Source organism: Lissotriton helveticus, chromosome 7 (assembly GCF_964261635.1).
Source record: "Lissotriton helveticus chromosome 7, aLisHel1.1, whole genome shotgun sequence".
Taxonomy (NCBI): domain Eukaryota; kingdom Metazoa; phylum Chordata; class Amphibia; order Caudata; family Salamandridae; genus Lissotriton; species Lissotriton helveticus.
The window spans coordinates 1,062,666,633-1,062,678,945 of NC_136068.1; the positions used below are offsets into that span (position 1 = coordinate 1,062,666,633).

At 41.4% G+C, this 12,313-nt stretch overlaps 1 protein-coding gene across 7 annotated transcripts in view; it reads right to left on the reverse strand.

Annotated features, from left to right (window-relative positions):
- Window positions 1–12,313, reverse strand: part of USP36 (ubiquitin specific peptidase 36) — a 755,622-nt gene that overhangs the window by 480,340 nt on the left and 262,969 nt on the right. For all 7 annotated transcript variants that reach the window (XM_078653946.1, XM_078653951.1, XM_078653945.1 and 4 more), the window contains one exon: window positions 7,547–7,687. In XM_078653946.1, coding sequence (XP_078510072.1) covers window positions 7,547–7,687 — 141 coding nt within the window. The remainder of the gene's footprint in view (window positions 1–7,546; window positions 7,688–12,313) is intronic.

Below are 12,313 nucleotides of genomic sequence, written 5' to 3' on the forward strand. Positions count from 1 at the left end.
CAAGTGAAGTCATTTGCGGTCTTGCAGACAGAGTTTGAATTGGGTGGAACGGAGTACTTCCGTTATGCTCAGATTCGCCATGCGTTGAATTCAGTCTTCCCGGAAGGGGAGGAGATAACGGAGTCTTCCCGCTGGAGGACCGTGTTTTGGACGGTTATATACTGGATAGTACCATCTCCCTGGTGTATAAAAAATTGATTAATCAAAGGGCAGACCTTCTGTCGCCATTGCGGGATCAGTGGTTTAATGAGGCTCTGAACGAGGACAGGCGAATACTGAGAATGGCTGAAAGGAAATGGAGACAACATCCCGCCTCCCCTGAACTGAAGGACCTCAGAAAAACGAGGAAACAATATAACTTAAAGATAACCAACGCCAAAAAAGAATTTATAAGGGCTGAACTAGACAATGCCACAAACAGACCCCGAAAACTCTTCGAGATCCTAAAACAACAGTCAAACAAACTGACTAAAACCGCCCAAGAGAACCCAAAAAATCCTATAAGCTGTGAGAAATTCTCCTCATTTTTCACGGACAAATCTAAATTGCTAGAAGCTGAGCTCACAAAATCAGCGGCTAACATCACGACCCTTTCCCCTTCAAAAAAGGAGACGAATGCACCAGCGATGGATTTTTTCACAAAAAACAAGGCAAGCTGGGACACATTTGAACTATACAACCAAGAAATGATCGCCAAAACGCTAGCGAAACTTAAACCCAACAACCACTACCAAGACCCACTACCCGCAAAATGTGTAAGAGAAATCAGTCACACTCTAGTTCCAATCTGGACGGAGATAATAAATGCCTCACTAATACAAGGGACCCTTCCGGACTGCCTAAAAACGGGGCAGGTAGTTCCCATTATCAAAAAAACGACAGCTGATGCAACAGACCCGAACAATTATCGACCAGTGACCAACATCCCGTTACTGGCCAAACTTCTTGAGAAATGTGTACAAGGCCAACTGAGTCAACATATCGCTAAGTTCTCACTACTAGACGACTGCCAATCAGGTTTCAGAACAGGACACAGCACGGAAACTGCGATATTACATATTGTTGATGACGCTCTACAAGCCCTTGACCAAAATCATGCGTGTCTACTGATTCTACTGGACTTGTCATCGGCATTCGACACGGTAAATCATGCGATTCTGATGACCAGACTACAAGACAGGATGGGTTTATCTGGTAACGTACTGAAGTGGTTTAATTCCTTCCTGCAGAACAGGACTCAGCTATTCATGGTCAACGAGGCAACCTCTTCTCCTCGCCCTAACACAATAGGGGTCCCTCAAGGCTCAACGCTATCCCCTGACCTATTCAACTTGTATGTAGAACCTCTCACAGAGATTCTTCGGATCTCACAGATATCTTACCACATGTACGCAGACGACACCCAAATATACATGAAGATTGCCTGCAGTGAAGACATTGATCTTATGAATGAAACTCTAAAGAGAGCATTGCAGTGGCTTACAGCCAATCACCTGAAACTGAATGCCAATAAAACTGAATTCCTGTTAATCTCACCGACAAGGAGTTACACAGAGGCAAAGGAATGGGCGAAATTGGTGACAGCACTGAACTGCACCCCGACCCTAGTTAATTCAGCTAAATCATTAGGAATTACACTAGACAAGAACTTAGACATGAAAGAACATATCAACTTGATGGCCAAGGGCGCCCGCTTCCATTTAAACTATCTAAGGAAACTGAAGCCCTTTATCTCTGAAGCAGACCTAAAACTTGCCATCCAATCGTTAGTTATCTCGAGGATCGAATATGGCTGTACCACATTAGCTGGCCTACCGAAAACATCCACTGCACCACTAAAAGCCTGTCTCAACGCAGCGGCAAGACTCATCACAGGAACTAGGAAATTCGACCACATATCTCCTCACCTGAAGGCTCTAAACTGGTTACCTTATGATGCTAGAATTAAAATGAAGATGGCCTGCATCACACATAAAGCGGTCCACTACAACATGCCGAGGTACCTCGCCAAGAAAATTAAGTTATCGGGAGGCAACAGAACAACAAGAAGCTCTAAAGAGCTGCTATTGCGGCCGGCATTCTTCCAGAAAAAAAAGACTTATGACCGAGCTTTTTCAGGAGCGGCCCCCAGAGTCTGGAATTCACTCCCGCCTTACATCAGGAGGATTCAAAATACCGCAGCGTTTAAAAGAGAACTGAAAAGCCACATGATGAGTAAATACCATATATAGAGATGCCCACAGACTTGTGATACGAACACTTCTGCCAAAAAGGACTGGAGTCACCACGGACACTTGGAAAACCAATAAGACAATCGACTGATGCCACTCAAGCATCGGCTCTACAACCTATTGCTACCTCACTATTAGGTGATATCTATTCTATACCGTTCACCGGAAGATATCACCCATACCTTGAACGTGTTAATATTTATGTTCGATGCATCCAACTATTCCCTCACTACTCTTATGGCTTCTTACGCCGATATTGACTTGTTAATAATATACAATACCACCTCATAGAACTTGACTGCATGACTATGACACTACCTAAACATAGGCACTCCCTAATACTAACTACTTAGGCGTTAGGAATATATCTTACCTTAATCACCGTAGACAGCACATTACCTCCCACACCTGATTTGTTTTTGCTGCTATAATTGCTATTATAATGTCAACTGTTTAATTCTTCTATGTCTTTAGGTAATCCCCTTTCTAACCTCCCTGATAGCTTTCTGCCCTACCTCTATATATGTTTTGTTGTTATAAATGTTACCACTATTTCAATCTGTTTTCCATATGTTAAGCGCTCTGATACCCACGGGTCATGTCCGCGCTATATAAAACACTATAAATAAATAAATAAATAAATAAAGTGGACCCGTGACGGCCTTGAGCTTGATGATGAGGATTGGCAGTCGGTGATCTCCTCTCCCAAGGAGGTCATGATTCCGGCTCGACTCAGATTAGTCCAACTTAAAATATTACATAGGGTATATGTCACGGGTCTCCGTTTGGTTCGAATGGGTTTCTCTGAGGAGGGTCTTTGTCAACGGGGATGAGGTCAGCTGGCTACGTTTCTGCACATCATCTGGGAGTGTAGGGAAGTTGCTGATTATTGGAGTAAAATCCACAAGGTGCTTCAGGAGGTAACAGGTGTGGCTCTTTTACCAGAAGCTAGGCGCTGCCTGTTGAATATTTGGGAGCCCACCGATCATAATGTAGCTCAGACTCAATGGGTGACTCTGGGGGCCATGATCGCCAAACGTAATATTGCACAGTTGTGGGGATCCCAGCGGCCTCCTACTCTTGAGGTGTGGATGGAAAACATGGATTGGTGCTTGTTCAGGGAAAAAACTGTATATTTGGCTCGGGGTCGTCCCCGGAAATGGCATAAAGTCTGGGGCCTCTGGAACCGGTATAGAGGAGGCATATGTGTACCACCAGCTACAGCTGTTCTTGATGTCCCGCTTTCCCCCTGACCCTCGAATTAGTAATGTCTTTGATGCCCCTCCTTCTCCCTTCTCCCTTCCCCCCTTCCCTCGTCAATATGTCTTTTATTCTGTTGTTTATTGCTATGATGATCCGCCCTTGTGCAGTCTAACCGCATTGTGTAAATTGTTGTTGCCTTGCTGATTTTATTTCAATAAAACGAAATATAAAAATAAAAGTATTGAGCTGGCCCCTAATCCCATACCAGAGATAAATATAAGGAACATTTGACAGTTGAGACGGAGCGGGAACACAACAGACTCCTCACAGTTAACGTGAATCCCGGACATGAAGCCAAATCTAATGAACACCCTTGAAATACTGTTTATAAACTTTGCTGGATCTCTTAGATACAGCATCATGTCATTTGCAAATAGGTCTATCAGCACCAGGCGGGTAGTGTAGTGTAGCTGAGGACATGATAATAATAATAATAATGCGGTTGTAACTTGGCCACCAGCGGTCTAACAGCCAGTACAAAAAATATTAGGTGATAGCAGGCAGCCCTTTATGGATCGTTATTAGGTAAGAGGTCAATTTATTTACTCTGATTAGCGCCCATCTGGAAAATGGCAACCCAGGGTGACACTGTTCTCCCTATGTTCTAGCTTTTCTTATCTGGGTTAGTTGCTGTACCTAAACTTCCCAAAGCCGCTGCAAAAACTAAGAATGCCCAGGATCTGCAGCTGACATGTTGCCATCGCAAAATTGCCCAAAAAGAGAAAGGCAGAAGGGACGGAGAAAACGGAGAGCTACAGATCAATGTGCCTTTCACCAGTAATACAAAGGGCTCCAATAGCAAGGTTTCCACAGCAAATGAAAATAAGACTAAAGGAGGACAGAAGAGGCCGGGTGGGGAGGCCATTAAAACAGTAAATCCTTTCTTAACTCCTGAAACCCAAAGCATGAGTTACCTACAGCAGGCTCTGAAGATGGAAAAGTGGTGGTGGGGGTAACGGGGGAACAAGCGACAGAGCGGAGGGTGCAGCAAGGATGGAAGCATCAACAGGGGAAGGAGGGGTGAGAGTGAAGATGCAATAAAATGCAAGAACTAACACAAACACTGAAGTGCAAATATACAAGTATCTGGGCAGTGCTCCACGGGAGCAAATAAAACAAAAGGAGGGACAAAGAGGAAGGATTCACAACTACCAAGCAACCATTTTTAAAGGAAAAAAGAAGAGGCAAATAAAAAGCCAGTAGGGGGGTGGGGCTATAATCCCACAGAGTGAAAACAATGTCTCAAAGAGACAGCATGCACTGCCTAGGCTGGACCTAAAGAGAGTATGACCTTTGGTTGCGCCCAAAAATTACAGCCCAGTACTCCTATCTCAAAGTCAAGTAAACTAAACGAGAACTCTTGGCTGATCCACATTACTCTCAAGTTAACTGGTAGAAAACCCATTTAGCTGTACAGAAATGTATGAGTGCAGGGTGGCACAGCACGTACAGGACGTTACTGGCTTCTCTCTCTCTCTATCGTGCACTGCCAAAAGTAAACGTTCTGTGTCCAATTTTACACATCCAATAAAGTCTAGTTTCCCCATCAAGAATTTTTAAAATGTCAAGCTAAAGGGCTTCACAAGGGGGAGACCCATCAAGACGTGTACTAGTTTAGTTCCATGCTCCAGGCTTCTGAGATGGCAACAGAATATTGATAACAGACTTAAATCAGAGCTTAGCGACTGAGCATCACTAACAAAAAGTGGAGCTCTTCGAGATCCACATTCAAGTCAGCAGCAGAAAACTCAGCGCAGCAGAGCAACGCCACGCCTCTGGGTGTTTTACTGGTGGCCTGTTGTGGCAAAATCAGAGAAGGGAGAGACTCAAACATTGTTGGAAGACCAAGTTGGATGTGTTGCTTTCGCTACCTCATGTTATTCATCCATCTGCCGCTCCCCCTCTCCTGCCCCCCTCCTCCATAATTGTGTGACTCGATCCTCGCTGCCTTTTTTCTTTCATAGAAAAAATATTTGTCATGTGTTCCCTAAAAATTACCTTGTAAGCATCTCTTTGTAGCGTTTAGTGCTGTTGATTATTCATGCTCTGCATACTCCTGCCCCATTTGCAGGTTATTTTTCTTTGAGTGTTCAGAGTCAGGGGGTCAAGTGTGACTCCTCGATTAGTTGGCAGAGCCACCAACTCTCACCAACTCCATGTTAGATTGTTTTTTGCACAAAGATGATTAGTATGGAGTTGTGAATGAATGCAATATGGTGAACAGGTGTATTGCGAAAGGAAAGTAGTTAATATAGCACGAGATCTGATCAGAGCTGCACGTTTTCTGTGAGGAAGGTGGGCACATGTGAATTTACATCACTACACAATGCTTCTAGTGTAAGTAACTGGGGCAAAAGCCAGGTGTGCATACATCTTCAATAACAAACAACTCTTATGCCAGGGACTTGATAGACTGACTGACCTAATCATCCCCAGTTCCCAATATCAAAGAGAACAATGCTCCGTTTGAGAAGTCAAGGGAGCCAACAAGGTACGTGAGAGTGAGTGAATAACACAATATGTAAAAAAACAAAAAACAAATAGCAGATAGCACAAATACATTTCTCCTCAACACAATGCACCTGAACAAGTTCAGAAAAGTGATCATAGACCTGTATGATTTAAGGAAATGGGAAAACCCCAGCATGACATCCCAAAAGCCTGTCCATAATAAAACTGTAAAAACAGAAGAAGGTTTTTCACCTTTGAGATTTAAATGTTAGAATGGGCACATTGGAGCAAAAAACGCCCATACTGGAGCTCAGGCTGTCTGTTCTGTAGAGTGACAAGAATAGGGGCAAATAAGTTGTTTAAGTGTTGTTCATCTAAAACGTTAAGTGACTTTCGGAAGTATGCAGTGGACTCTGCCGTATGACTAATAAGTAAAAATCCTTAAAAATAATCTTGGACATGCAGCCACCATAAGAGTTTGGATTCTGGTAGAAGAATGAACGTCCAACGTCTGGGAAGAGATGGAAGCATCTCTCAATGTACAGGTGAACCTGGACAAAGGCGATCCTGCATCAGGTTAGCTTCTTTTAAAAGTGGTGCCTCGTGGGGATCGAGGGGTGGTACTGATCAAGCTGAAGCAAGAATTCCAGAGGGAGTAGATTGAAGTAGCGAAAGGTTAGTGAACAGTAAATTAAAGAAGGCTGTGTTATGGGTATTCACACACTAATGGGTATGCCAGGCGATCAAGTCACACAAGGTTTGAAGGAGGACGGATAAACCTGAAAAGCAACATTGTAGCTTTACTTCTACTACCAACCCACTTACCTCATGTTGATGCCCTTTGTAGGTTGGGGACACTAGGTTTTGAAAGCAGGCAACCCAGTATAAGGTACATGTTTTTAATAACACTGACCACATGATGCAAAGTTGCATTGTTTAAATGCTTAGGTAATCTAGCATTTCTAGATTTGTTTTTTGTAAAATAGAAGGTTGCATTACATGCTTGCTTTGTGCTTTCACTTAGTGAAGCTGGATGTACAATTAATAATCGTTACTTCTTGTTCCTAACACTAAGGCCAATAAGACTCCGGTCAGCAGGAAGGGGTACAGCAAGTGGAATTTAGAACCTATTCTATTTTAAGATGATTAGGTTTTAATTGATGGTAGATCATCCAGGCATAAAGGTGAGTGACAGGGAAATGGCCGATATAATTTGGAACGGGGATTTTCAAATACAGATGGGTATCAACATATTAATGGCCTAATATTCCATAGTTTGTGAGAATGTCCCTAAGTAGTTCAATGTACAGGCCGAAACAAGGACGGGCCAGAAATTATGTTTGTAGGAGCATGCAAGCCTTTTACTGAGCAGCATCTTGTATGTATTGCTTCCCACGGGTGAACTTATGACAACTATAATATGGCTATCTTGAATTTCAAATGAAGACATTACATCAGGTATGCCACCGGAAAGGATTCTGGAAGGAACCCCTGCACTGTTGCTTCCTCCTCCCCACCAAATACAATCCCATGAACCATCACATCATCTGCAATTACAACCCACTGTGCAATACTTCAATACAGACTGATTAACTCATTACCTTAACGTAACAGTAGTAATGCCCTGCGTGGCAGCTGTATCCTGAATGCACTAATACAGCATACAATCCATACATCACAGGGTCCCCATTAGTCTGAGACATGTAGGGACGGATATTCAGGAACTCCGGGTAACCCACATCCTGCAAGATATTCAGGGAAGAGAGATGTAATTAACAAGAACGCAGTAATGGAGAAAACAAAGCGCCAAGAAATACATTGAAGAATTCAGCCAGTAGGAGGCTCATATTCTAAATATTAAAAGTCACAATAGTGCAAATTAGTTTATTTCCAGGTCCCCGGGTGTCCCAACTCAAAGTGTCGATACACCAAAAGGCAGAATGGAAAAGTGGCTAAAGGATAACTGTTGCTGTACAGTGTATGCAGCTTGCTTGCACTGTAAGAACTACAGCATATCTGGAAGCTGTAACATATGTCTGTGGCCGACAGGTGACCAGCATTGGTCATTTATGGTTATATTCTGAACTTTTAACAGTTTTCTACAAGGAGATGACCAGGTTCGGAGGAGCAGTAGAGGATAGAAGACCAGGAGTTGTAATCCTGATTTGATTAGTAACTATACTCTGAATTGGACTTTATTACAAACTCAGAAAGTATCTGTGCTTTGAGACTAGAGGCCAACCTAATCATAAATAAGACAGGAGGCCAACAATACTGGTCAAGGAAAAATCATCTGGATTGTGCAAGGAATACATTACAATTTAAAGAGCTTGTTTGTCATTCACTATTTCTCGGTCTGTTCTACTAAGCATGCAAAGAAACAAACCTTGGTAAAGCCAACACACCGTTTTGTTTTAAAAAGTTAAAAACATTGTGAAGAGTAATAATATATATTTTGTTTAATGTTTTATGAGATTGTATAAAATAAAAGTTCACTGGATTCTTTACTGTAACTTAGCCCCTTTGGGCAAGAAAATTGCACATTGTTGAATGTGTGAAAAGCCACTGGAAGTATTTTTTGGGAACTCCAATACTTTGTAAAGTACAGTATTGCTAATTATGCAGTGATGGCCCGACCCACTTGTAGATATGGGCATTCAATAACAGGCTAGTGTCCCCGAAACATGATTAGCACAGGGAGTCGGTCACATACATGCCCACTTCTGACTGCCCAGCCCACCACCTTTTCACACCAGACTTTCTGCATGCACTGCTACTTACCCCACGTATTACATCACTCATAACTTTTGTATTGTAATTCCATTTATTTAGCGCTTACTACCCCATACGAGGCGTCGTAGCACTTTTTCGGCGATTAGAATGCTACTCCGGGACCCATAAAGGATTAGTATTGAATTAGTATAGCGAAATATGAACTAAGACACCATTGATGATATCACTAAAATTTGCAATAAAATTATTAATGAGAAAACTGTGCATGGCAGGGTTATGACTTCTGGTTACCTTAGGGCAAGAGCTATACATACCAGCGAGAACTATATTTGGTGAATTTGAGTAGTTTTGTACATTTAAAAAATTACAATTTTACTGAATTTGTCACCAGACTACAAGATTACTTTAACTATATATTTCCGTTCCCAGTGCCGCATGAAGCTTGTAAATAATAACTGTGGTATCAAATGTATGGCACAAATCAACAGACTTCGCAGGCAAGGTCAGAGGTCACACTTCGGTGGCTGAGTCAGAAGCTCAGGAGAGCTGGAAACGGGACAATGGCAGTGATTAATTATTTTAGCACTAATAATGACATTCAGCAGCATGATGTTTACAAGTTCGTTTTACATACTTTTTAAACTCGGCAAATACAGATTTATGGTTTTAGCGAAGCAAATCTTAAAAGCCAATCTCGTACCAAGATGGATGGGTTTATAATTCAAATGTGTGTTTAGCCATTGATATTGCCTGTTACTATGTTCTTTTCAGCTAAATTGAATATTGTATTATGCAATATATTGTATGAGTTCATATCTTACCTGCAACAATGCTGGGCTTTAGTTTTATTGTAACTGGTTAAGTAGCATTTTGGTTTGCACGCTGACAGCATACATTATAGTATGCTTTCTATGTCCACTTAATGATCCAATGGGAATGGCTATTTAATTTGTTTGTATTCTGGCGCCAAACCAGACTTACGAAGGCTTCCTGAAAGCCGAAACGCGTATCTTTTACCTCTGGGATTGAGGGCTACCTTTCTCAATACATCTCTGCTGAATTTTAACACCTTGTGTCCGTGCCTTCTGCCATGAAGTTTTTGTGGGAGCAGGCGCTGTGTGGTGTGTGTGTATATATATATATATATATATATATATATATATATATATATATATATATATTATATATATATATATATATATATATATCCTATCAGAGGTTCGATTTCTTTTTGTTGCAGAATATCAATCCTGCACTGCAGTATTATATGTGCAGAATGGTGAACTGGCAGAGGAATGGATTATTAACTAAAGAAGAGTCTACATTTTAGAGTGTCGAACATCCCATCACTCCGATTCTTTACCTACTACCAAAGGTGCACAATTTGGTTACTCCTGTCCCTGGCCGCCCAATAATATCAGCCAATGGAAGCATATGTTGATTTTTTCCTTCAACCCCATATGACAAGTCTACCATCTTATTTAAATGACACTACAGACTTCCTCATCAAAGTGAAAAATGTTAACTGGTGTTCTGACTATTTATTTGTTGTTATGGACATAGAATCACTCTATACCAGTATCCATCACTGGCAGGGTATTAAGGCAACTGAATATTTTCTGGACAGTCGAGATGCTACTTTAAGGGAACATAACAAAATGCTTTTAGAAATGATAGACATTTGTCTGCGAACCAACTTCTTCCAATTCCAGAATGAAATTTTCCAACAGCTACGCAGGGTGGCAATGGGTTTGTGCTTCTCCCCCAGCTATTCGTGCTTGCATGTCGGCTGGTGGGAGAGGCACGTGCTCGGAGTCACCCATCGCCAGTGGTGGACAAACATTGTTCACTATTGGCGTTATATCGACGACGTATGCATCCTCTGGAAGGGGTCCAAAGAGGAAGCTATTGCTTTTGTCAATGCAATTAATATCAATGACCTTAAACTTAAGTTTACTGCATCTGTCACCAACAATTCAGCTGAGTTTTTAGATGTCCAACTGTATATTGAGACAGGTATTCTTCATACTAAGCTACATAGGAAGTCCACAGCGGGCAATTTGATTCTTCACGCCCAAAGCCACACTATTAAAAGTATCCTGTACGAAGAATTTATTCGCATCCGTCGGATTTGTAGCAATGAAGAGACATCTGACATGTGCCTACCTGAATCTGTCCAGAGATTCCTCCAAAGAGGATATAAAAAGAAATTATTAGACCAGGCACTCTTGAAAGCAAAAACTAGATTGAGGGATGACTTGCTCAATCCCAGTGCTGTTGTTTCTAAAGACCATAAAACAGCTTGTCCAGTCCGCCTAATTACCACCTTTTGTACCCAGGAAAAAAACATTTGACGCATAATTTGCTTGGAATGGCCTATTGTTAGGACAGAGAACATTTTAGGTCCCATCATGCCAAGCCAGCCTGCAATCACTTTTAGACGGGCGCCCTCTATGAGGGATGCCCTTGACAGATCCATGCCAGAAGTTCCACCGAAGAAAACCTGGTTATCCAAAATGGGTTTCTTCAAATGCACGTCTTGTCGTGCTTACATGTTTGCAAAGAAAGGCACTCATTATAGAACTGCCTTCAGTGAAAAACAGATCGCAATTCGTGAATATCTGACCTGCAGGTCAGAATATGTAATATACAAACTTAGGTGCACCTGCGATCTGGAATAAATCGGAAGCACTAAGCTTCCGGTAAACAAACGTATTTTGCAGCACATAAGGGCCATCATTAATTCCGATAGTAATTATCTGGTGGCCAGACACTTTAAGTCCATACATGATAACAAGCTTAGAGATTTGGAGTATACTGTTCTAAGTTCAGTCCCTAACCCCGGACGGGGCGGGAATCGTGAGAAACTACTTAGACAAAAAGAAACCCATTTTATTCTTTTGTTAGATACCAGGGTTCCTAATGGATTGAACATTAATGAAGACTTGCATAATTTCTTGTAATTATGGTGCCCTTTGTCTGTGATGTGATTCTTCCTATGTTTTATCATCTATTCAACTGTTATGTACTGAGTCCTATTTTCATCGATGTTCTTTCAGAAATGTTTACTATTCTATGGTTCTCACACAATGAGCCTCTGTTTTGCTGCTAGCTGTATCTTGTATGCTTATCAATATTGATTATATTGCACAACACTTTTTTGCACTTTAATGACTACTGTGGCATAATGTAGCATCAACGGGGCATTTTTCTATCTACATCTTAGGTGGTTTTTCGAGATTACATTTCTTCCCTGCCATGTGCACTTGCACTTTATTTGGACGGATATATAGCACTTATCCATTTAAGAATTTTTTATATATGCACTTTATTTAAAACACTGCTATAGCCTGAACTATTATGAATTATTAATTCGAGTTAATGGCTTCATATCCAGGTACCATCAACTACTATGTGGGGACTTGTGCAATATAATGGTTTCCAAATGAATATTGTTTTTTCTAAGCATTGACACTTTCTTGGGAGACTCCACAGCAATTATCTGGTTGATTATTTTAATATTTTAGCCTTGGCCCACAATTCACATTTTAAATCTAAGGGTCTCCGTTTACGACTAGGTCGATAAATGTCTGCTGCTGGCTTAGATTTGTTCCTCCTTATACTATTCTTGGTAT